Source organism: Etheostoma spectabile, chromosome 6 (genome assembly GCF_008692095.1).
Source record: "Etheostoma spectabile isolate EspeVRDwgs_2016 chromosome 6, UIUC_Espe_1.0, whole genome shotgun sequence".
Classification (NCBI taxonomy): Eukaryota; Metazoa; Chordata; class Actinopteri; order Perciformes; family Percidae; genus Etheostoma; species Etheostoma spectabile.
In genome coordinates, this window is record NC_045738.1 from 5,994,941 (window position 1) to 6,021,443 (window position 26,503).

A 26,503-nucleotide genomic window follows, 5' to 3' on the forward strand; every position below is an offset into this window, starting at 1 on the left:
AAATACTTACCTGACTCTTTGGATGTATAGCTGTGTTTGAGTTTTCCTGTTTAAGGAGAGACACACACAAGGCAATCTTTTGTAATAAGAATATAAAAGTATGAACAAAATATCGGGCAACTGTTTATTTGCCTTTACAAAAACATCAAAAGATACCTGAAGACTGTAAAGATTCAGCAAATGTACATCCCAAGGGGACAGAATATCTTATTGATCGGTACCATACTTAATTCATTTAATATTCAACATAGTGCTAAAGGTTAGGTGTCTTTACATAAAAAATACACATATCTTCAAGTTTTCAGCTGAATGCTAAGAAAGCCAGTGTTTTATTCAACGTAATATACATTAAAAAAACCTAAGGATTCAAATTCCCTACACAATAAGAAGTACAGGAAGGTAGAAATCAGGAGCACGGTTTAATGCTCCAGGACATCCTGGAAAATATTGCATAGGCTTCATGACTGTTCCACTGCCCTTCTCCTTCGGCGGCCCGAGCCACAAGCTTCACCCAAACATCTGAATAACAGACATGCTATAATAAGCAAGAGCTTGGAATGTTTTGTTCGAATTACAGAAGAAACTAAAATCCTACATATATTACTACTGAGTAACAGAAACGTATACATTGAATAGTATATCGTTCTGGCTTTAGAAACGCCTCCATGTTAGCGTGGCTACAGGTACAGCAGTAGGAGTGGGTGGTTTTTATTCTCTTTCATTTATTTTGCCCCCACTAAAGAAATGTTTGTTTATTTCTCTGCAGGGCGTGGAACATCAACCTCCATCTTCATTTCTTTCTCTGTCAGCTGGAGAGATCTGGATGACCACGGACGTGAATCAGGACCAGGAGACTGACACTCTTTCTTAATGTCTACTACAAGTCCAGAGGATGTTGTATAGGAACTGGACAGATTCATGGGATCCGTTTTAAACTGCTTTGCTTCAGTATATGCATCGGCCTCTCCTGGATCCTTTTTAACCCTCGCTTTACTATAGCTGGTTTTAACTTCTTGTCTTTCAGTGCCATTAGCCTCTGCTGAGATTTCATATTCTCCTGGCTCACTTTTAATAGGAAGAGGAGGAATGTTCCTCAGAGCAGACTTAGATGAGATACACTTCATAGACAAATCCAGAGGCGCTTCCCACTCTGGGTCCTGTTTGATCCCAGTTACCAAATTCAGGGGGCCATTTAGTGGTGCTCCGAGTGCGGTATTCACTCCCCGGTATTCATTTGAAACAGGAACGGGAATCTCTTGAAGCTGGCCAGGCACAGCTGGAACTAGTAGTGTCGGAGAGCTTGCAGATGGGAGTGTCAGGTCGTTGGTTTGAGTTGCACAGACAGGAAGAAACACAACAAGTTTAACACCAGGAGGCGGCTGTTTGTCCAGGGTTAACTTCCATAATCCATCTGATGAACCAGAGCCAGTCGACACAGGCCCTGTCACAAGTCCTGAACTATGAGAATCCTTCACATGTGCAGGAGGGCTGTTCAGAACCACAGCAGGCTTAGTGGCTGGCTTCGTGGGATTCTGCGAGTCCGGTTTTGAATTGACCTTTTTAGCCTCCGATGAGGAGCTCCTGGAAGTCTGGCGTTTCTTAGGGGCACTCTAAAATGACAAACAACAAAAACATCCCAGTCACTCAAATTATACAAAACACAAGTGTGACATGCCAGTACAAACACGCTGCAGAGACCTAAAACTTGCTTGAGGTAGGTGTCAATCACAGTTACACTTCCATGACAGGGACCGGCTTGTAGTCTCTTTGTTATCAGCAGTTGAAAGCTATAGTGCCCGACTCTTTTATATTAATGAACATCCGTTATATTCAAGCCATTGACAAATGAGATACAAAGCTAGGGCTTCAGAAACTACGCAGTATAGCTTTAAGGAAGCTCCAACATCCAAAATGTAAGAGTTCTATTAACAGCAGTTGTGCCAGAAAACAAAAAGCCAGAAGACAAATAGTAAGACAACACTGATAGTGTAAATTTAGTCATTTTCTATATAAAAAGGTTACCTTGCACGACAGCTGGATTCCCTCGCAATATCCCGAGATCACACAAGAATCTCGGGATCGCATCTCGTCAGGCTCCCAGCTAATGCGCTTGTGTCTGAACTACCAGCTCAACGCACCAATCAGCGTCCGGCGAGGAGCAACCGGCAGCTCCGGCTGGGATTTAGGTGTATGTGACAGTCGTGATGGACAGATGGTTCATCCAATCACCTGCCAGGTATTTTTGAAAATGCCCGCCCATTCCAAATAGCTTTAAGTTACTACTTCTTAAAAGGTTGTGTAACAAACCACGTGGTGCTAATAAAAATAAAAAGGTTAATACAAATGTTGCTCTCCAGGAACCAACTCCCACATTCTGAGTGTTGGAGTTTCTGCTCTCACTTTCAACACTAGACGAAAATAATTAAACGCTGATGAACAAAACTGACAGCATGCACAGTTAAGGACCGTCAAACTGAAGCAATTTTTGTATCGGCAATTTAATTTTCTTATAAATTGGAATATTTCAAATTCGATTTTTGTCATGCTTAACTGAAACCAACGGCTGCATGGAAGGTTGGACATCAATTTAAAGTATATACTACAGGTGTATTCCAGGACACAGTGGTGGCTAGGTGGTATGTCAACTTCTTAAGTTATATAAATATCTTTTCAAAACAAGATATAGGATATGTTAATTCTGTTTATATCGATCTAGTTTAAGGTTGCGCTACATAACTTTTGTTTTTCGTTAATCTGTGCCCGTGCATCTCTCCCTTTTCTCCTATATTATTTGAAATCACAATCTGAAATTTGTATTTAATGGACAGCCAAAAATGGTATCCCTTTTAATCATCATAGTGCCCCCCACACTCACCGCAGGCTGAGGCGTTTGTCCACAGGTCTTAAGGTGGCTGTCATAGTTCTGCTGGTGGGGAAAACCCAGTCCGCAGCTCTGACAAAGGCAGGGCGACTGGCCAGCGTGCCCGCCCATGTGGGACATCAACAGCAAGGCCGACCGGAAACCCTTTCCACATTCAGCACATTTCAGCACCCTCTGGTGAGCCCCAGCATGTTTCTTCAGCTCTTCAGAAGTGTCAAATCTCTCTCCACACTCCAAACATCTGATCTCATCCCCTTTAGGGTCCTGGTTGCCCCAGCAGCCTGTGTCCTTTTTGTGTTGCTGGAAGTCCTCCTGACTGAGGAACTCTCTCAGACACGCCACGCAGTGAATGCGATCGGGTTCACACTTGTGTCGACGGTACAGCCTTGCCAGGCGGAAGTGGCAGCGGCATCGTATACAGGTGTAAGGCAACAAACCGAGATGGGAGAAGCTGTGCTTCAGGAGTGCGTTCTTCTTAGTAAAGGTCTTCGTACAGTCTGTGCATTTTAAAATGTGATGGCACGTCTTCCTCCGGTGGCGCGCAAGAGCTTTTGGAGAGGAGAAATTGCGGCCACACACCTTGCATACGACATCCAGCCTACACCTGTGTAACTGCACGTGGTGTCGACACTCCTTCAGGCAAGTGAAAACCCGTTTGCACAGGTCACACTCGTAAAACTCATTCTCAAAGTGATTTATTAAATGGTGGTGTTTCAGCTCTTCCTTTGACGCAAAGACCATCAGACATACGCGACACAGGGGACGATCCACTTTAGTCTGGGCGTGCGTGCGCAGGTGGGCCCGATAGCTGTAGATCTGGCAGAAACGCTTTCCACATTCAGCACAGCAGTACGGGCGTGCTCCAGTGTGCAGATTCATGTGGTCCTGGAGCTTGAAGTTGGAGGGCAGCTGGAGATCACAGACACTGCAGCGGTAGTCGCCTGAGTGACTTGACTCTGCGGAAAAGAAGGGAATCAAAAGTGTGCCAACGGATACAAGTTAGATTGAAGATGTCGATTAGAAGTAATTAGACTGACGTGAGTGTTTATTTGGTACCACTTTATATTGGTTGTATACGGTGGCCCTGAGAGCCCAAAACAACCAACATTAAGAAAACGCACACAAATAAACAACAATACTCAACAATAAGAAAACACATGCAATTAAACCACAACAGAAGGGTTTCCAGGGGACACTTTTAAGTGATGCACACGTGCCTCAACCATTGCCGTTTCAGTCTGTGTTCTTCAATTTTAACAATCATACACATAAAGTGGTAACAGGCTATGGCATATTATGTAGACTAAAGGGGAGTTTAACTCTGAAAAGACAGTTAACCACAGGTTCTCCTTGATCTTATGATGAGTTGTAATATTTAAAACTTCGATCGGAAAAATTAATTCCTCTTATTTACGAAACCGGTCTGAGACCTTCAGCTTACAGCGGGGTCTCCGAGCATGACCGTCCGAGTGACGAGCTAGAGGCTATTGCACCTCTTTATAAAGCTTCTCAACTCCAAAAACTTTGAAGCAAATTGTCAATTTGGCAACGATTTTTGTAAGACTGCCTATATTCGAAATCTAAAACACTTCATTTCTTGCCTACAATGTTCTTAGAAGTGAATTTAGTGATGAATTAAATGGTGAAAATTGAAGAACACAAATTGAAACGCCAATGGCACGTGTGCATCACTTAAAAGCGTCCCCTGGAAACACTTCCGTTGTGTTTTGTTATTGTTGTGTGTTGTGGTCTATTTGTGTGTGTTTTCTTAATCTTGCGTGTTGTGGCCTTTCAGGGCCACCGTAGTTTTAAAATGATAAGGCTGGCTACCAAAACCAACAATGCGTAAGTCTGTCAACGTTCCTACACTGTCTGTTTTACAACTAGGGCCATCCACTCCTGCTGCACAATACGTCTTTAAAAACAGGTCACAAAAATAGACTTCTATTTAGTTTTTTTATAAAAAGGCTAAACATTTTCTTAAACGGTTGGACACTGTCATTTTTTATAAAAGGTTACTTAAAGATCACTGCATTTGTTGGGGGCTATTTAATTGATTGATTGATTGATTGATTTCCAACAGCAGGACAGTGTGTGTCACAGTAAACTACAATTCCCAGATCCATTGTATTGAAGGAACATGTCACCCATTGCAACAGCGTGGTTTTTTTTGTAGTTTCTAGGCAACAATGGAAGTCCATTGCAAAGAGAGGCTTTGGCCTCAAAGACAATACTTTACAAGGATCGATTCATTTTTGGTTTTGATCTTTTCATGAGAAAACTAAAGCACATTAGACATTAAACTGTGGCAATTCAGCTAAAAATTTGCTGTTTTAGACATACTGTAAACAATACACTACTATGTGCGTATTGAATGTTTAGTGATGGTTGTGGAGAATAAAAAAAGTTCGGAGACAGCTTTTTCTCCACAGCCATCATAACTTTAAACTTCCAATTACAGAAATGGAACTTCATCATGCTGAATGATTATCTCGCCTGTTTTTCACTACTGTGATCTTTTTTAAAGTGTGAGAGCCCGGCGTGAGCAAGTGTATGAACTAGAAGCAACTGTCCCATTATGTGAGGGTATAGTTTGTGGAAGGGTATGGCGTGTGCTATGTATGTAGACTTCTAGGCACCAAAAGGAATAGCACTTACATTTTGTTGTGGCAATGTTTTACAATGACAAATAAATGATTCTGAAGTCATACCATTTTTTAGTCCCTGCTGCTCGTCATCATCATCCTCTTCCTCATCCACCTCTTCTTCCTCATATACCTCTGAAACCTCACTGTCATCGGAGTCATCCCACACAACCTGCTGCATCTCTGTTGAACCCTCTTGTGCTGCATCTCTGTCCTCAACATCTCTCTTTACATTGTCCTCCTGTTCAGTTATTGGCTGTGGAAGCTCTGGATCAGTCACCATGGGCTCCGACATCTCAAGAGCCGCAGTGCCTTCCGCAGCTTGTTCATCTTGTAGGCTTCGTGGAGGATTTTGGAGTGTAGCTGTCTCTGACAGAGGTGAGGTCTGTTTTGCTGCACCTGCTTCTTTACCATCAACTGACTGCTGGCCTCTGACAACTCGTCTCTGAACACGTGTGGTTGAAAGTGAAGTGGGAGAGGGCCTGGGTACAAATGAGCCATCAGGTGATGTGGAGAGACATGGCGTCTCTCTAACCGAGGTCTCGCGCGGCTGTAGGATGTCCGAATACCCCAGCTCTGTTAGCTGGATATCGATGGTGTACTCAATGGACATGACTGCTGGCTGAGGAGTCCGAAAGCGGAACCAAACACAGACAGAATAGGCAGGTGTTAAATGAGCATTAACATACTTAGGTATGGATTAAAGTTTAAGACCCAAATGTATGTTTATTAATACATTAAAAACAGGTAATGTTGTCACATGTCGCCTTACCTGTCGAGCGACTACATCTGCAGTGGTTCCTCTAGGTCTGCGTTTTCTTCTTTTATTTTCTATTGAGCTCGCAAAAAAACTTTTCCATGGAAATAAATTGACGACGCACCTTTCCACGCACCTCGCTCACCTGGTTGGAGGAACTGATGATGGGACAGCGTGGCTTCAGAACAATAAGTTAGACAACAAGCTTTAGCTACCCTCTGGGTGTTCAGCCAAAGCAAATGAGAAGCGATATTTGAACGAAAAATAACCCCAAAAAGAATAATTAGCCGATTTGCTAGCTACCACTTCACACACATAGCTCACACAAGGGGGGTTGAAAATGAGGAAAACAAATGAACAAGGAGAGGAAACGCGCGTGGGCGCGCCAGCACGCCTAGTGTTCTGGAGCGGTATTACCATGGGTATTACGGTAGGACACATGGACTATTAGTATATATACAGTATGTGGTAGTCCATGACAACCAACAGCTAATCAGCGGCAATACAGGTGGAGGAAGAGGGCGAGTTCCTCCCTAACTAAGCACATCTACACAAGTAGGCCTACTGTATTTAAGTGCATATACATTATCTGGGCACTTCAGCTTATGCTCTTTTATACTTCTACTCCACAACAATTCACTAGCAATTGATACAATATCATGACATATGACAAAATGTAGATGAAAAATGATACAACAGAATATCTAGAACCTCACTATGTCCTGCTGGAACATTAAAATACTGCTTACACATTAATGCATCAGTAATGGCAGTTATAATAATATAGTCTGACAGGTTCCATCATGCCTGTGCACTTCCCCTTTTCATTGTTTAAATACATTTGGGTCAGTACCTGTAAATTGCTTTTTTCCTGTATTACAAAGTTTTCTGCAAAAGATACTGAAAGTGGCTGAGTCGTGACCGAAAGAACGAGATCCAGGGTACAAGCGGCCGAAATGGGTTTCCTCAGGAGGGTGGCTGGCGTCTCCCTTAGAGATAGGGTGAGAAGCTCAGTCATCCGAGAGGAGCTCGGAGTAGAGCCGCTGCTCCTTCGCGTTGAAAGGAGCCAGTTGAGGTGGTTTGGGCATCTGGTAAGGATGCCTCCTGGGCGCCTCCCTAGGGAGGTATTCCAGGCACGTCCAACTGGGAGGAGACCTCGGGGAAGACCCAGGACTAGGTGGAGAGATTATATCTTCAACCTGGCCTGGGAACGCCTCGGGATCCCCCAGTCGGAGCTAGTTGATGTGGCTCGGGAAAGGGAAGTTTGGGGTCCCCTACTGGAGCTGCAGCCCCCGCGACCCGATACTGGATAAGCGGATGAAGATGGATGGATACTGAAAGTATCTAAAGTAAATGTATTATGTTACCACGTGTCGTATTACTACATATTACTATTACTGTAGTTTGCCAAATTGGAGCAGATTCCAAATGCTTTACACTGTATATCACTGGTTGAATTATAGATAAACAAATAATCTGGCAATGACTCAACATCAACATATTATGGATTATTCATTTTGGCCATTTACTAGACACTACAGAAAACAAACTAAATAAAAGAATTCTATAAACTGTAAATGAAACAACAAGATTAGTGTGCTTGGACAAAATGTCCCATATTCATCCTTCTCATAACAGTTGAGCTGTTCTGTTGTAAAGATACACATGGACCAAACCAAAGGTGCTTGCTGCTAGTATCTGGATCTCGTGTTCCTGCATTAGAAGTGAGAACAAAGACAAAAGGCAAGGGCTTTCTTCAGCAGCCTCCCTTGGGATAGCATGTTTTATTACATTGTTGCAGTGTCCAGACACATTGCAGTGGGGAGAGAAACAATCCAATCAGTGAAAAACACATGATATACACAATTATGGGACTCTAGGCATTAAACAGGCATGAGGTCCATTTAAGAAATGTCCAAGACATGAAACATCATCCTAATAAGTGGAAAATTGAAAAGGAGTCATTTTTACTGTAGACGAATCAGGATTATAGTGGATCATTTCTGCCCACATGCCAAACACTCCACATTAAACCTGGAGCACTAAGCCAAAAATATATATTTTTAGCAGAACAGAAAATCATGTTATTTTAAAAATCTTCCTCAATGAGACTTAATTTAGAAAGGAACATAATCAAAATATTAAAGAGTAAAGAAAATGCACAATATGAACCAGAAGCTGTACATAACATTTCTTTTGACAAACTGTCTAAACATTCAAACATAGTATCTCTACTAGGTATCTAATTTGCTTCAAAATATGTACTTACCCAATTAGTTAAAAAAAAAAGAAAAAAAGGAAAGAACAAAAAAAGATTTTAACCACAGTGAGTCGAAAAACTCGGGACATAAAAGTATCAATTCACACAAAACGCATTTCACACTTAAAAAAAGCTGAAACAAATCATTTAAAACGTTATTCAAAACAGTTTTACAAATAAACAATGTTTTGTGGCAAAGGGTGTGTATGGATTTAACAACATTTGGTTAGTAAATTTAGGAGATGTGTGTTTGTCGGAAATTTGAACAGCTCATGATCAAAACTTAACTTCAAATCCAAAACTTGATAAAACGTCATTCTCAAAACTCATTCCAAACTCATCTGAAACCATCATCTGAAGCATCAAGATCTCCAATGTTAAAAGAAGAAGAAGAAAAAAAAAAGGATAATGAATGATTAAAATCTTCAAAAACAATAGACTTTCTGCACGGTCCCCATGTATCAATTATCTCTTAGCACTTGGGTTTTCAGGCTCTTCCTCCGGGTGGCTTTTCTGGTGAGCTTTTAAGGTGCGCTCACGGCCAAAGCTCTTCCCGCAGGTTGGACAGGCGAGGCGGCCCACGGCGTGGGCCCGGGACATGTGGGCGTCCAGCTGCTCAGGACGGGCAAAGCTCTCTTCACATTCTTCACAGGGATGGGCTTTCCGTGGGGCGTGTTTCTCCTTCTTGTGAGCGCGGAGCTGAATCAAGCCGGGGAATGCGAGGTCACATTCAGGACAGGGATGCTGACGGGCCGGAGCGGCCGCATCTGCTTTAGGTTTCTTCTCCTTTACTGGAGGTTGACTGTCATCCTCGGGACTCTTAATATCTTCCGTTTCTGATTTTGCTGCGGCTTTAGAAGGACGGCCACGCTTCGCTCCACCTACTTTTCCCTTTTCCTCTGCTGCAGGGGCTGTTGACTCTGACGTGCTGGCGGCCTTCAGCGTCTCCTCGGGCTCTTCTGCCTCTTCTTTCTTTTTCCGCTTTCCCTTTTTCTCAGCAGCTGCGACGTCTTCAGCTTTGGAAGGCCGCCCACGTTTCTTGATGGATGCGGCGCTGCCGTTGCATTGCTGACCTTCAGGGTACTTCTCCTGGTGGGCTATCAGCTCTGGTTCTGTTTCGAAGCCCTGACCACACTTCTTACAGCGGTGAGTTTTCGTAGAGTCCTCCAGTGGTTCGGCAGTCTCTACATCTGGGCGGGGATGCTGGGTCAGACGATGAGTACGCAACAGTCCAGCACTGCGGAAGGTCTCATTGCAATCTTTACACACCAACTGTTTCTCTGGACACACCTGTCTTCTATGGGCTGTTAGCTGCGAAGGATAGAAGTAAAAAAACAAAACAATGCACATTTAGTATCATATATAATGTGCTTGATATTTTTTGGGGGCATTTATGATGGTGTTTACTCACTTCAGAGAATGTTTTAAAGCTCTCCTTGCAGTGCACACATTTGAAGGGCTTGTCGTCCTTGCTGTGTGTTGGCTGGTGCTGTGTCAACTCCTCGGATGACTGAAATGTGCGGTCACACACATAGCATGTGAACAATGTGTTTCCCTGCAAAGAAATAAAAAAGGAGTCAAAGTTAGACCAAGAACCACTGGTAAAATGTTAAAACCCAAGTGTGTCAGAGTCACTTTTTCAAGTGATGTGCAGGGTACGTACTAGGCCTGCATTATTTGGGGGAAAATACGAATCAAGATTTTCTTTTTTTTTTTTTGCTTAGAATTGATTGATCACAATTCTCTGCCACGATTTTTTTGACCATGACAAAACAAAACAAACTGGCACTACCAAACCAAGGTTATTACAGTTTTGCATTTTTCATTAGTTTTTATTTTGTTTTCAAATTTCAGTTTAGATTTAAGTAGTTTTTAAAGCGGGTTTGGTAGTTTATTTTTTACTTTTTTAAATGCTTAGTTTTAGTTTAGTTTTTATTAGTTTTAGTCTTTTTTTGTAATACGGGTTATTTGTCGGGGGATTCAAAAAGGTCAGAAAAAGTATTGTGTAATAGTAACAACAAAAACATCATACATTTTAGAAATAGGTACGCATATGATGATGAGCACAGATATGTAAACAGTCAACACAAGAAGCAGCAGGGAGTGCAGAATGTGTTTGACGTGTTCCAGGAAAAAAAAACTAAACAGTCAACAGACTAAAGAAGACAGACATCAACAGGTGTTTTGAACTTTAGTTCGAGTAAAGTGGCAACCTTTTTGAAGTCATAATCCTAGCCATAATCAAATAGGACTCTGCCACTTTCTTCCAACTTTTGGTACCGCCATGAGGCCAGGCGAGGGGCACGGACTGTTGTTTGTTGTGTTCAATTCAATCTCGGAATTTCTGGGTTCCCAGTCGGAAACTGTACACGTCTCTGGGAAATGTCACGGTCAGAAAGATATAACGTTATTTGCTCTATGAAAGACATTGACAAAGACAAAAACTAAGGACATTTACTCAATCATTTTACATAGAGGCCTCAAAGAAGAGAAGGGAGTGCATTGCAGCGCTTAAGAGGGCTTTAAAACCTATTTTATGCAGGCTGTTTAAAACTTTTTTTAAATCAGAGTAATTTTAAAATTAAATCGTGAACAGGGTGAATCGAGATAGGGATTTTATAGTGATTAATCATGCAGGCCTACTGACAACTAACTAATAATGTATAAATTGTATAATCTGCATTAACAGTGTGCATTCCCTTGAATACAATAAAGCAGCATGGAGCTATATATGTATATATAAATCTCAATTTCACAAAATAACTAACAAGTGCATGAATGGCTCTTTCTAACCATGTTTTTTTTCTAGTATTACAATGTCATTAACTTTACTGCAATGTGAAGGTTAAAAGATCACAAAATATGACAAATTGTTGATCGAATAAGAACAGACGCTGCGACATAAAGATTGTAGGTCATAAACACTAATTACGATTGACATTTTGTCCTACTCAAAATGTACAAGTAACAAACTTTAACAATCTCTAGTGATTGACTGAACTGATCATGTGAAGTTTACCTGCTGAAGCTGTTGCTTATACTCTTCCCGGTGGCTCTTCTTCATATGCCTTTCCTTGGCTTTGGCACTGCAGAACGTGATGAAGCACTGGAAACACTGCAGGTTTTCATGCTGGTCTGGAAAGACAGAGAGAAAATGTAAAGACGGAGGTTAATCTTTCAGTTGCTTTCGGCAAACAGAGTTAAAGTCGTGACCTTTATACCACTTACATGGCTGAATGGAGGGTGCAGGAGGTCCGTTCAAAGTGATAGGTTTGTATGGATCCGCTGGCTTCTCAGGGGGAGCTTCTGGAGGTGGATCTGGCAATCCCCGTCCCATGACTATCTCCTCTATGTTCAAAATATCCGAGTCCATCCTGGTATACTTGGTGTCAAAATACGCACACAGCAACTTTCCTGGAGTCATTTAATGAACAAGACAACGTAAAATTGAGGTTAAATATCACGCTTGGGTTACAGCGGGAACACAACACTGTTATAACTAGCTAATCCCACAGATAACGGCAATTGCGTTAAGAAATAGTTAACGCTTTGTTCAAAAAATGACAACGAACAAATTCTTTCCCCTGTTAGCTAGGTAGGCTGAGGTAGCTCACTGTAACACGGCGTGTTAGATAAATCACAACTTATCTGTTAGTTCAGTTCCCCAAAGCAAACACTCAAGTTTTGGCTCATTTAGGTTATGGTAACGTTACGTTGCTGCCTTTAAGGCCGCTAGCTAAGCTAACTAGCGCCATGAGCGCCAACGAGCATCCGGCCACCAGTTCACGGATTAAAATGCCTCCCCCGGTATATCTGTTAAACTGTAAGCGTCAACAGGAAAATGCATCTGCTTAGGTGTAGTGTTTGTGCACGTAGCTGACGCTAATCACGAAGTACCAGCCTACCGAGCGGGCTACCGCTAGTTATCTTGCTAGCTACTGGTTAGCGCTAATAACACTGGCTGCCATTCAAAGAGGATCGAAGACTTTTCGTGCCTTTTTACATATCGAGTTTTAACTCATTGTTTGGCGCTTGCAATCATCTGCCATGTAACTATATGTTGCACGTACATAATCACACCAATATATATATAGCTAGCAAACTATTTAGCTAAATAACAAATGTAAAATTGAGTATTACGTTACCTCTGACCGCTTTTTGAATTTGAGAGTTGACCCCAGAGAAGTACAACAGATAGATCGGCCACTTCCTGGTGTATGATTGTGATGATAGCCGCTGGTACAACTAAGATGGCTGCCATGGAGTCGTCGATACTACAATGTTATAGTGTATGTTAAACTAAACAAAGCATACATACATACATTTAAATACTGTATATTGTATGTATGTATATATATATATACTGTATACAGTATAGACTGTATATATACACTATATATACTGTATATACACTATATATACTGTATATATACTATATATATATATATACTGTATACATAATATTGTATTTATACTATACATATACAATATTGTATATATACTATATATATATATATATATACTTAGTATAGACTTTATATGTACACACATATATATACATAGTATAGACTTTATATGTACACACATTATACCAGCAAACCTTTTATAGAAAAACAGTGCCCATGACTACAGTATAAAACAAGATTCTCTTTCAAAATGTTATCACTCCTTCTATATACTGTATTAAGTATTACAGTCATCCTAAAACACACGTTGTACACGGATCTGAACTTACCCTTCTTTTCTATTCTGTATGTTTCTATGGTTGGTCTACGTCACGTGACCAGACCAACTTGAGAACTCCTCTTTGTATTATTCACCGTTTTGTTTACCTCATTTATATAAAACGAGTGCACACACGCTTACGCATGGTTGTACAACCAACAGTCTAAATTGTAGTATATTCTATAAAGTCAACTTCTCCTTGTCTTAACGTTTTAAAGGTCAATTCTAAATCTATATCCGTGGCGTTTCTTGGATCATATGCCTGTAGACCAACATATCTCTGTATAGGAATGTGTATTACTCAATTTACAGTTATTTATATTTAAAACATCTTTGTGATTTACACTACTAATGCACAAAATCAATACGTATTGGAGAGGATGAATGATATCCCGAAAGATTTAGATAAACCTACCTTTTCAAGACATTTTGACAAAGTGGGAAAAGCACACATGTAAATAACAAAATGATTTTTGGCTTAATTTAATTTAGCTGCTTCAGTTTCAGGGTTTGTGCATGCTGGCTCCCTCGGTATCATAGATTACTGGGACACTTGAATATAACAGTCATTTTTAACAGCTGTGTTTTTCCTACTGTGACAAGTCCATATGTCTACTGTGAAAAATGTGTATTGTGCAAACATTGGTCTGCAGTCTTCAAAAACAAATGCAACAAGGAAAAATGTTTCATCCCTCTTTTATTGTTTTTTGAAATTCAAAATAAATAATGTTTATAGTCAATGAGCCAGAACGAAGCTCATAATGGAAAGTAAATTCAATCAGGTTAAAATAAATAGTAAAAACAAATCACGGTAACTGCAATGTCACAATCATATGTTGCGTTCCTTTTACAGCAAGTGTATGGCTATGCTTTTTTTTTTACACTTCCTTCTGAAAGCAAATTCATTTTTACACTTGCTCAATGACATAAGCCACATCACAAAGCATTTGCAGCATACTGCAGCACAAATAATACTTCTATTACTAAAAGAATGCTACTGCCAGTGAAAGGCATATTGGAAAAGTTGTAAGGATGGAGGAAATAATATCATTTTTTAATTAGCCTGGTTTTCATACACCAAAAGCACAGTTACATTCTAAATCATAAAACAAAATGTTGAGAGGGGAAAAAAAGAGCCCTTTGTTGGGCAGTTGATGCATTTCTATTACGTAGACAGACAAGAACACCATCTTTGTAGACTTATGTTTAATTGATCCAAGTCCAGTATCACAGATGAATAGAGGCTGATGATTTGCTGTTATTCTCAATCTAACCCCCAGTATTGAACATTGATTATTAAGTCAATTATTTTTATTTTAGTGGATCAATTATTGAAAAAAAGTATCACAAAAACAAAAATAAAGGCTAAATTCTGTAGACTACACTACTCTTTTCCTAAACTCCCTTGATTATGGAAATTCAAAAAGCAGTTGTGGTTGCGTGAGATACAAAGAAAGACACAGCACTTAAGACATAGCACTCGAGATGTTCTCTGACAGTCCCCAAAGCGACATCTGCCCCCTTCTCCCTCCCCAAGTTGCTCTGGCCAGTGGCCTGAACCGTCGTACCGAGTGTCTGCATCTGGCAGAGGACTCTCCTCAACCAGGCTGGGATAGGGGGTTTCGTTTGTTGCATGAGCTGTATCTTTGGGGGGTTGAGGAGAAACTGAGACCTGGGCGTCAGAGCCACTGGAGAGGATCAACGACTTGGACACCTCCAGTCTGAAGGCCATGAGAGTCAAAGGTGCAGATGCTGCCGCGTGTTCCTGTCTATATAGGAGCCAGGAGTTGACCAAAGCCAGATCTGTTAGGTACCAGAGTACCGCTTGAGGCCAGCAGGTTGGGGCCGAGGCAGTGAGAGGGATAGAGTAAAGATTCAGCAAATCTCTGTTGAGATGAGCTGACATCTGGGCCATCTCAAAGTTGTCAATGAGTGCAGCCATGTTCCTTTGGCCATTTCCCGCGGTAGAAAGTATGAAGCCACAGTGTGATCTGCGTAACATCAGCTTCCCGTCTGAGCTTACAAACTCATCCCCGATCTGTCCTCGGGCTCCTCCAACCCTTCCTGCACCATGAACCCCAGCAACTAACAAACGGTCGAGCATAGCAGGGGTGGAGAGTTCCTGTTTGCAAAGAAACACCATACTACCTTTGGGAACCATTTTTTCGACAGAAACTTCTTTGTCCGACAGACCCAATTTAAGATCCACATGTAAGAGCAAACCGCCAAATCCAATTAATGTAGTACAGTTAAGAGATAGTTTCTTATTGTTTATCTTCCCAGTCAAAGGAAGTGGATATTGGTCAACTGCATAATCCCCCTCTCGTCTTAGTGACTGGCACCCTGCTTTGAAACGGCCCAATAATGGCTGAGCCTTCCACAGGGGATCCGTCTCTGTTTTTGAACTGTTCAGGTCAGTTGGCGTGTCCCCTTGCCTCTGCCCGTCACTGCGTTGACAAACTTCACTTTGCCTGCTTGAAAGCGTTTTACCTTGCTGTGCATTTTGAAAGTCAATATCATGTCTTCCTTCCTGAACATTACTGTTCACTGGATCCTTTACAGGAGAGGCAAGCTTCAACATGCGAGACAGCTCCAGGAAACGGGAAAATGGCATGGCGTCAGAAATCAAGGGCACCTTAGTCAAGTCCTCCCAGTAGAGCCTTGGACTGGGAAACTGAAAAATAGCAAGAGACATTTAGCGGTCTTGCATGTAAACAGAGCCAAGTAAACAAAATGACTCAAAAAAAATGGAGCACAAACCTTTAAAGTTCCCATTGCAATGTGGATGCCAACAAAACATGCAACCTCTCTGGCTGTGAAAGGTTTGGGCATGTTGGATAGTTTATTTGTGCAATGGGAAATTTCTACCCAGGTATCCCATCCAAAATATTGGGAGAAGTAGTCAATGGGCTCTCTGTTTTCCTCTCTTGGTGTTTGGAGCTGGCTCGTTGAAGTTGGCAAACTAAGGGAGAAAAGACTTTTTTTAAACATATTATTGTATCCTATTTTAGAAAGTACAATGAAACATAAGCAGTGTTCTGTAAATGTTTTAAAAAAAAAAGAAAAAAGAAGATGTACTGTACTTTTCTGACATTTCATCTGGCTGCCGTGCGCTGTTTTTTTGGTTCTTGTAGAAATAGGCCATTACTTCTGCTTCTGAGTCAAGCTGAGGATCAGACAATTCAAAACCACCCACGTCCTCTTCATCAGAACTCTGGAGGAGAAAGTCCTGGAGTTCTTGTGGATGCTGCCACTCAGTGTCTGCCTCAGCTGAAAGATTGCAATATATACAGATGAGTTATCTAAAGTATGATCAAAATATTTACTCTAGTTTAAGAATGTAAAACAAGTGGCTACCAGTACTGGTCATTTTCAAATAGAAAACAAACCTTGTCCATCTGCAAAGTCACTGACTCCTGGTTCTGACAATAGTCCTCTCACTCTTATTTCCTGGTAGTCTAGTGCAGAAGAGCTCCCTTCATCTGTTGTTAACAGATTCAACATTAGCAGTTTCCTATAATCATTGGTAATAGGAGATTGTCACTGGAAAGGCAATGTCTCAATTAAATTACCATCTGCTGCTTGAAGTTTTGTCTGCTGAGCATCACTGGGTGTCCCCGTTATTAAATCCCCACTGTTGGTCTGAACAGCTCCCAGTAGAACCTCCCTCTCCTCCTCCTTTACTGGGTAGAAGATACACTGGCTGGTGTAGAACTCCGGGGTGACACAACCTTCCTTCCTTGTTGTCTCCCCACTCTCCATTACTGAAAGCAAAAAGTCCCAAACATTCATCTCTGAAAAGATAAAGCCCTCAAAGGCTTACAGATTGTCAATGCAGTGCACAAGGACCACCACATTATTATTTAGTCACCACTTTGCAATGCTAGAGCTAGGAGGAGAATAGCTTAGCTGACAAATAGCTAATAGCTATATCTGGTACAATACACATCTTCTCTTTGTAAGATACAATATTTGACATGGTCCCTGACAAATTTACTTAACCTAACCCAATTTCCCCCTGAGAATCAAAAAATTAATAAAGTACTTTTAATATTCCAGTCTTAATGCTAAACTAAGCTAATTGCCTGCTGGCTATAGCTCCACATCTATGCACAGACGTGTGCGTGACATCAATCTTCTTATCTAACCCTCTGGAAGAAAGCAAAAAAATCATATTTCCCAAATTGTTGAATTAGTATTTAAAAATTAGTACTTTAAAATTGTACTTATAGTGTGACCTAATACGTACATGGACTGGAGGTGTTTTCAATGTTGACTGGCTCCACGTTCCATCGGATGTGTCTGCTGCCCTGCGTGTCCTGAGCCTCATTTAGCACGAGGCTGCTCTCCTCTTTCACCAGAACAGTTCTTATATCACGATGGTGCTGTGGCTGCACACTTGAACTCTGTCTGTTCTTACAGGTAGGTGTGACCAGTGGTGGCTCTGACATATTCTCTTCAACTTTGATCTCCTGGCTCCTAGGGGCTTCATTTTCAGAAATGTGATCCAAACCCTGGAACTAAAACAAATGCTTTAGGTTTGTAATGTTAACTATGGATTGTTAAGGTATGGTTCTTGTTGGTACAATTGGCATCTCACCTGTCTGTGATTGTTCATCGCTGTCATCAGGCATGGCTCCTTGTCAGCCGTCGCCGTTTGTCTAGAGGTGGGGAACTTTTCAAGTATGATGACTGGTGATTGGTCAGCATCCCTGTCATGTTCCTCTCCTCCCTGTAGTCCTCTAACATTCATTAACTCCTCAACACTAGGGGTAACCGACTCCAGCTCAAACACTACTTGCTCTTCAGAAGATTCCTCTAATGTAGAAGGCATGGAAGGCAAAGGTGCGGCAGGAGCAGTAGCTGTGTTGGTCTCAGGACTGGTCTCTGTCTGTGAAGTCTTTGTGCAGGCCTCGCCTTCGTCATTCATTTCAGAATCAGAGCTGATGGGACGTTTCTCGTCATCCTGTTCCTTCTCTGATTCTGTTCCTTCAATCGTATTTCCAACTGAAACTCTCTTTGATATTGGGTCCTCTTTTAGATGTCCTGTTGCTCTTCTTTTACCACCATTCCTCAGAGAAGATCCCCTTTCTCCTTTTTTCTTCTGGACTAACATTTCTTCCTCCTCTTCTTTGATATCCACTTGATTAGTGGAGCATGACACAGTCTGTGATGTTAGACTTTTTCCAGTTGTTGTTTCATTGCTAATTTGCCCGGGAAGTATGTCAGGGCTTCCACTCTCAGAATTGCAGGTTCCATTGGATTCCTTTTGGGAAAAAGTGGCTTCATGAGAGGTTGGTTCATCCCCTTCATTCTGCTCCCCAACAGTGACTAAGTCTACCTCAAGAAGTAAATCCTCCTTAATGTCTTCATGTGTGGTACCCTGGACTTCAGATTCTGAACTGGGATTTTTTAATGTACCTTCTTCTCGCTTGTCCTTATCTGATGCCAAAGGCTCTCCAGTGTCCAAACTCTTTGTCTGAGTAGAGGTACTTAAAGGACATTCAGATGTGAAGTTTGGAGGGGCCTCACAGGTTTTGAGTTGCTCAGATGGTGAGCTAACTTCTGGAGAGGTATGAGATTTATCATTTGCTCCTGTTTTACTTCTAGTCTTATTTTCATAGGCACTCACTTCAACATCTGAAGGAGGAACAGGTAAAGATGGAGATGGAATCAAAGCTGGAAAAGAGACACTTCGCTCTCTCTCCTCTAATGCCATCTCTGCCATCTCCGGCTCAGTATCCCAGTCTGTAGCAGCATGCATCACTCTAACAACCTTACAGTGCTGTTTTGGAAGCTGATAAAGATCCAATCTGGAGACGCCTTCAAAGATGTTCCCATTGGTGTAAGTGAGACCGGGACTCTCTATGATATGCACCGTAGCCTTGTGCTTTTGAAGGGATGAGACTTCGCTAAATCTTTGCCCACATTCCTTACACTCTAAGGCACGCTTGGAATGAGAAGTTATCACTCCTTCAGTCTCCACTTTATTGGAAGCTTTACGTTTCCTGGTCGTCTTTGGCTTGGTGGGCAGCGTCTCAGGTGCTTGACGGGAAGCCTGTAGCGAGGACAACAATGAAGGAACCTTTTGGTTCTTTTTGGGTCTTCCCCCTTTTTTCTTACCTTCTGTGGTGAAACTGTTTGTAGACTCAATTGTTGAATGTTTGCATTTGTTGCCTTTCCTCTGTTGGGACATTGTTTGGGCCTCATGAGGAGACGCCTCATGTGCCTGGCCTGATGCCTTTGAAGGGTCTAACTTGTAAACTTTCAGTTGAGGCTGTTTATGACCTTTCAGTAGAAGTAGAGCGTCTTGCGTTATGTGTGGTCCAGGCATGTCTGCTGAAGCTGTGCTTGTTTTTGTATTGGCATTTTCCTCTTGTGCCAGGTTTTTTGCCACGTTTTTCATTTGCTTCCCATCTTTTGCATTCTTGGGCTGGTCTTTTCGGATTAGTTTTGTTTGTTTTTTCTTTTTAAATACAGGTGAGGCTCCAGTTTTGTGCTCACTTATGTGTGTCACACCCTCCGTGGCCCCTTCTTTTTGTTTTTTCAAATTCTTTTTTCTTGTACCCTCTTTGATTTGTTGCACTTGTGGGTCCTGGGTTGATGAAGGGGATTTTATTTTATCCATAGATACCAAATGTCCTGCTTTCTTGTCCCTTTTTCCCTTTCTTCCCTTCTTCTGTGATGGTACCTTTTTCTCTGAGAGATTTGTTGTTTGTGTTTGACCTCTTATCCCTTCTTTCTGTGTTGACTGACACTGCTGTGATGGCTTCTTCTGCTTCTTGTTTTTCTTTTCTTTGCTTTGTGGCCCAAATTTAACAACGAGGTGAGACTTTTTTGTTCTTTTCCGTTTGGTAGGCGTGGTATCAATTTGTAAATCATCCTTGTATATGGAACCAACCAGTTCTTGCATATATCCTTGAAAGATAAATGCCCTGCTAGGCTTTCTTTTCCGCACTTTCACCAGTTCTTGAGCGGACATTACATTTATGGGTAACTCTGACATCTGTGGCACCTGCTCGATCCCTAAGTGTGATGGAACCTCTTCTTTTGCAGGTGGAACTTCTACTTCAGACAGGTTCTCCACCTGCTCCTGATCCTCCTTGCTATCTACCAGCAATTTCTCAGATGGTTCTTGAGCTTGTTCCTGTGTCTCTTGTGGTGCAGCTCCATCCATCACTGGGTGGCCTTGGTCTAGACTTACTGATTGAATTTGTGAAACATCCTTTTCTTTGAGATTAGTTTCAGACTCACTTGGAGTTTGTGTAAGTGTGTCTGGTTTAACAAAAGGGCAAGAAGGAAGGCCCTGTTGCTCGGTTTGTAAAGATGTCAGCTCCAGCTCAACTGGAGTCATATGTGGGGGGGCTGACAAGCTGGTCTCCTGCTCATCTAATACAGTCTGATCCGCAGTCTTCTCAAGGTCAGTGGTTGGTACCAGAGAGGACAGGATATCATTTTGTGGGACAGTTTGGGATTGTTCAAGCTCCACAGTTGGTATAAGTTCTAATATGACTGTTTGCTCAAGGTTTTCCTCTACCTCATTCTGACAAAAAGTTTGATCCATAGCATCAGATTGAGTAGCACTAACATCAGGCAGGATCTGATGCATGACCTCTCCCTCCGGTCCCTCTGTATGTTGAGTCTGATTGAATGTTAACTCCATATTTTCAACTGCTGCTATGTGGGAACCTAGTTCTGAGAAAGAGGGGTTGTCCAGCTGTTCATCTGGCGTAATAGGTTCCAGTATAATTGTTTGCTCCATTGAATAACATGTGTTAGTTGAAGGGTCCAATTCAACTATCTTAGATTCCGGATCTATCTGTGGTGGATTGAGATTAAAATTCCCTGTTTCTATCAGTTGTGATATCTGCTGCACTTCCAGTGGTGGGGCATGAGGTGGCACCTGCCCCAATATGACAACTTGGTTCACTTTCTGCACATTTCCTAAAGATTCAATGAGTCTGCGAATCTGTTCTGTGTCAATATTAGCATCAACCTTTTGAAGAGGTCCATTGGGTTCCATCTGTAGTAAAGCTGATTGGCAAAAAGATATTGGAGTAATAATGGGGGTACCTTGTTTCACTTGCTGCCCAGCTGGGGGGTTCTTATTGGCTGCAGCAGGATACACACTGTGCTTAGTGTTCATGTGATGTAGGTGTGTCTTGGTACTCTTGAAAGTGGACTTGCAAACCGAACAAGGGTACTTTATTGTAGAAGCACCTAAAGATAATAAAAGAAGACAGTTGTAATGCATTATGGTATACCATGCAACCACAACATATTTCTGGCTACCTAATAGATATAGATTATCATTTAAGTTTTTTCTTTCTAATGCAACGCCAATATTTAAATAATTTTCAACACACATATCAGAATACATTATTGTTTTGACATATGTTTTCTAATCAATACCAGACCTTTTTGAGACATGTATTGGCTACAAAAACATTAAAATGATTTCACATACAGTACAACACATTGTTCTAATCTAAACTAAGCCCTTGACGCCACGGTTTAGATGATGCATCCCTAATCATTTTATAATTTTAGATCAGAAATAGGACTACGAATAAGAGTCTACAACAATGCTAGCAGCTCTGTGAGGCTCTAAATAAGCACAGCATTGCTTTGAATTGAATGCTGGAGACAGCAGGTATAATGGTCTGACTCTTAGTTTAGTGTGTTAGCATGCTTACATTTGCTAATTAGCGCTAAATGCATGAAGTCCAGTTGAAACTGATGGTATTGTCATTAGTATTTAGTCATAAACTAAAATATTGGACAAAATTAAAATGTGAACTGATGATGGCGCTACATGACAAGTTAAGGAATTAACAACATGATTACAATTCATCCTGAGACGGACATGAATGTCTGTACCAAATCTCATGGCAATTCTTTTAACAGTTGCTGAGACATTTCCCTCAAAACCACAAATGTCAACTTCATAGTGGTGCCAGAATGAAAGTCAGGGGATTCACAAATTCATTAGGTTTCATCCTTTGAATGTGTGTACAAACTTGAAAGAGAATCCATAAATTTGGAGACATATCAGTCGGGACCAAAGTGGTGGACTGACAGATAAACACATTTTTTCTTCTCTATTACCTTGTTGCTAGCATAGCTAAAAAATATATGTTAACATTTTAATGTGTAAAATAATAAGACATCCGTAATACAGACACTTTTCTTACCATTATCTTTGTTGAGTGGTGATTTAGCTGTGGTGTCTCCCCCGTCTCCTTCAGCTCCCTCTGGCAAGTGTGCCACCATATGTTTCTGCAGAGCTTTGGACATAGTGAACCTCTTTCCACACTCCTTGCAAACATACGGTCTCTCTCCAGTGTGTGTGCGGCGGTGATACTTCAGCAATGTCATCGTTTTGCAAGGTTTGCCACAGTCAGTACAGGCATAACCATCCTGGCCAAAATGAATTTTTTTATGATGGGTGAGCTCTGATGACTTGTTGAAGGCCTGGTCACAGATCGGACACTTGAAGGGTTTCTTCTCTGTGTGGGCTTTCTGGTGGATCATGAGCTCGGTGGAGTTTGTGAAGTGGCGGTCACAAACGTAACAGGCGAATAGGGCGTTCCTAAGAATGCACTGTTCATATTCTGCTGGGTGGCTCAACTTCAGGTGACGCTCCTTGCTCTTGTGATCACTGAAGATTATGTGACACTCGATGCACTGCAGGGAGAGCTGAGACGCTACAGGGAAACAGGGCAGGAGGTGGAGAAAGTTTATATCCATATTCTGAGAATAGAGACATTTATTCATAAAAAGTATAAAGGTTGGCAAAAATGAGACATAAGAAATATAGTAATAAGTAAGGCACATGCTTGTGTTAACAACACACAGCAAACACATATTTGTCTAGGCAAACAAAATAGTGAAATACAACCCTACCTCTTCCACAACTTCCATTTATCAGCAAGATAATGTCACATTAATTTATTGCCATGCATGTGCAGTCAATCTTGGAAAACACATCTTTACTGTCTTCTGTGCATTGGAGGCTGCAGTATAGCCAATAGTGGATTTTTGAGGCAGGTACCAATCTAGATTTATGAGAGTTTACTATTACATGATAATAATACCTCAGCCAAATGTTTTGGTGACTTTGGCTGCTATTGAACACCAGAACATATTAACTGCAATACTGAACCAGTATGGTAAAACAAAAAAACATAGGTATGTTAGGAGCATTCTATTTTCTAAAACTACACTGAAAAATGACTGAATTTCACAATTATGTTTGACAACACTTCACTACTCAAGATATATATTTTTTGCAATAGTCTATATTGTGTATTTATCCTAAAACAACAATAATCAACATGCCAGGTAGAAATTTCTATTTTTTATTAGACTAATGTAGAAAATCACAGTAACTAACATGCTATGAGAGTAAATCACAGCAACCACCACCCTACTGTGGAAAATCTGTTCACTATGTGGACCAACGGACCACCATATCACATTGTAGACTGTGTTAACTGGGTTTTGAGAAAACACAGAACATCCCAACTACAAAATGTGATTTAAAGTACTATTATATTTCATTTTTATAGTGTGTAGGGAGTGTGTAGGTCTAAAATTAATAATCAAACACCAAATGGACCTCTCAATCCTTGGCTGATTTAGAAAGGTGTAACACAGAACACCAAACAGTCATCATGGTGAAATACTCACATGTGAGAGGCATAGCCAGTGGTTTGGACATGTCCATCTTCAGGGGATCTACCATGGCCTTCTTGGAAGGAACATATTTCCTGCCATCACGGATACATGTATTCTGTTTCTTTGCCTTTTGCTCACCACACCCAGGATTTGCATTTGTGTCAGGTACCGGTTCTGTAGGGGCACTTGATTTCAAAGCAGAGCTCGTCTTCATCCCCGCAGCGTCAACTGAGGGCTCTGTTAGTGGCTGAACTGCAGGCTCATTCTCCACTGATTGTATGGCTGCCATACGTGCCGGTGTTTCTGTTGTTAGCAACCCTGTCCCATTTTCCTGTGGCGAGACTACTGCTGCAGTCCCAGCAGGTTCATTCTCCTTTTCTTGTGCATCTGGTTCACTCAGTTCTGGCGGATCTTCAGTCTCTGTGTCCAGTGGTTGCTCTGCGGTTGCTGTGGTCACAGGGCTTGGCCCGCAGTTTGACTGGGTCAGACTCTGCATGGCTTCCTGCCTTTTGGCTTCTCTGCACTTGTTTGTATGTTTCTATGAAATCAGCTTCTACACAGAAACACAGAATGAGTTAATTGCAACAATCCATACACACATAAACACTTACTGATACCACAGAAGTCATCCAAATGTTTTCAACTGCTGTATAAAATGAGTCTTTAAACAGTGAATAGCATCTTTGTTACACGGCGACAGCTGGGAGACCAGTGAATGAATGGGTTTAAAACATTTGTATTACAATAGAAGCCCGACCGACAAGCAGGGCAGCCGTTAGAGGCTGATGTAGCCCACGTATAACCCAAACTCTACTCTGTAATTGGTATGAATAGCTAGTGTATGAATACAGTGCTTTACCATGTTGATCGTTTGTTGAAAACCCCCTCTAATAATAAGCAGATAAAGATAATGGTAGCCCTGTTAGCTTAAATTCAGTGATTTGCGGTAAAACCTAAAATCGTGTTACAACTGTGTATATATCCAACCCGTAACAGCGCCAAAGATGCTTAATATTCGTTCACTTTCAACGTTTCCCTTTTTACATAACTGTGTGAATGCCGGAGGATGTAGAATTAAGGTTACCTAGGTTTACTCGTCCGCCCAAACATCTCCGCGTCCCTTAATACGTCCATGGTCGTTCCGCACAAAGCCAACACACACAGACGAGTTGCAGACATTGTGACGTCACTGACAAGGGCCGCAGAGAAGTCATGGGAGTTGTGGTTTTTCCCACAAATAGCCTCCCCTTGATCCATGACTGTTGTTAAAATACAACATAGCAGTTTGTTGTTAGTTTTATGATAGGCCTATTCATTCAAATGTAGAGCGTTGAAGTGTTAAGAAGAAAATCTCTCATTTAGACATGGACTTGTTCGAATTTCTTAACTAACGTCGCGTTCGTCCGTTGGATCTCCGAGGAAGGAGGCTCTGGGTCTAATTGAGAATTAAGAAAAGGTTTTAATGCAACAGAATGATGAAGATGATAAGCCAAGACAATAAAATACAAAACAACAACGTGATAACACTGCAGCTGACAGCGGACTGGATTCGTGCTTCCTCCTGATTGAGTCACATGAAATCAGTGCTGAAAATGCCTAAATCACACACATGTATCCCCTGCACCGGGGGGGGCTGTTCCTTTTCACCTGGTGCATTCAAATCCATTGTCATTGGGCCGTTGTTGGCATGGCAACATGCGGCGCACCTTTGCTGTCCAATGAGGAAAGACCTGCCTTCAAACTCTGCCCCTTTGGGGGTCGCTTTTGGTTCCAGAGCAAAAGGGTTTGTCGTGTGAAGGTGAAACTATAGTTTAATCAGCATTGTATTGACTTAGCCTAGACTAAGGCCCCAGGGGACAGGAGACAGAAGATTACTTCCTGGTGTGAAACAATCGGGTTCTTTCTATATGTTAAATAGTTTTCAGTTCTATTTATCTGGCAGAGACAGAGGGGGTAGGTGAGACACAAAAAAGGGCCATCCTGACCTCTTCACAGACAAAATGTATATTAGCCTAATTCCATCCTGGCTGCATCATACATAGTTTATAACTTTTTATAACTCAACAGACTTGATTTCAAAAGGCTTATAACAGCTCTGGTTAGAGGTGAGGTCACTGTATTTCTACACATACTGTAAAATATAGGTGTTGGTGAAAACTATTTTTATTCTATCTTTCACAAATTCTCTTTCACTTGAGTCTCATCAATCTATTTAAATCTTTATGTAGAACTGGAGAAAAGCAGAGAACATAGTCTAGTGAGGAAAACTGTAACATCAACACCACAAGGTTTTTACCACCACTCCGCAAAGGAATGCTCTGGCAACAGCAATGCAATTACTACTAGCAATTAAAGTCATTAAAACAACTGTTGATCAAATTAAAAAATACACTTCTAGAAAAAGTCTAGGAAACACTTCCCTAGGACACAACTCAACAATCCTTGATAAAGCACACAGAGGTGTATCCGTAGCGCTATTGCAGCAGGTTATCATGTGATGTTGCAGGGATACATGATCCACTGTACAGTCCCTGACAAAAGTCTTGTCGCTTGTG

The 26,503-nt window shown here is 41.4% G+C and overlaps 3 protein-coding genes across 4 annotated transcripts; all 3 read right to left on the reverse strand.

Moving 5' to 3' along the window:
• Positions 1-470: 470 nt before the first annotated feature.
• Positions 471-6,641, reverse strand: wu:fe05a04 (zinc finger protein 852). Its single transcript, XM_032518313.1, has 4 exons — positions 6,299-6,641; positions 5,593-6,148; positions 2,876-3,837; positions 471-1,610 (listed from the first exon to the last, which is right to left on the reverse strand). Exons 2-4 carry the CDS (start codon positions 6,137-6,139, stop codon positions 753-755), a joined length of 2,367 nt encoding a protein of 788 aa, XP_032374204.1. The 5' UTR covers positions 6,140-6,148; positions 6,299-6,641; the 3' UTR covers positions 471-752.
• A 1,393-nt stretch (positions 6,642-8,034) lies between these two features.
• On the reverse strand, positions 8,035-12,884 carry znf576.2 (zinc finger protein 576, tandem duplicate 2). The gene is made up of 5 exons (XM_032518359.1): positions 12,689-12,884; positions 11,772-11,957; positions 11,563-11,678; positions 9,955-10,098; positions 8,035-9,854 (listed from the first exon to the last, which is right to left on the reverse strand). Exons 2-5 carry the CDS (start codon positions 11,914-11,916, stop codon positions 9,009-9,011), a joined length of 1,251 nt encoding a protein of 416 aa, XP_032374250.1. The 5' UTR covers positions 11,917-11,957; positions 12,689-12,884; the 3' UTR covers positions 8,035-9,008.
• A 1,254-nt stretch (positions 12,885-14,138) lies between these two features.
• Positions 14,139-25,499, reverse strand: znf576.1 (zinc finger protein 576, tandem duplicate 1). 2 transcript variants are annotated; one of them, XM_032518282.1, is made up of 10 exons: positions 25,033-25,499; positions 23,961-24,501; positions 22,463-22,975; positions 17,869-21,488; positions 17,518-17,782; positions 16,834-17,032; positions 16,658-16,752; positions 16,352-16,538; positions 16,029-16,230; positions 14,139-15,942 (listed from the first exon to the last, which is right to left on the reverse strand). In XM_032518282.1, exons 2-10 carry the CDS (start codon positions 24,442-24,444, stop codon positions 14,653-14,655), a joined length of 6,855 nt encoding a protein of 2,284 aa, XP_032374173.1. In that variant the 5' UTR covers positions 24,445-24,501; positions 25,033-25,499; the 3' UTR covers positions 14,139-14,652. The 2 variants fall into 2 exon arrangements, with proteins under 2 accessions (XP_032374173.1, XP_032374174.1); XM_032518283.1 differs by having other exon boundaries at positions 16,658-16,750; positions 16,841-17,032; positions 17,518-17,788.
• Positions 25,500-26,503: the final 1,004 nt, after the last annotated feature.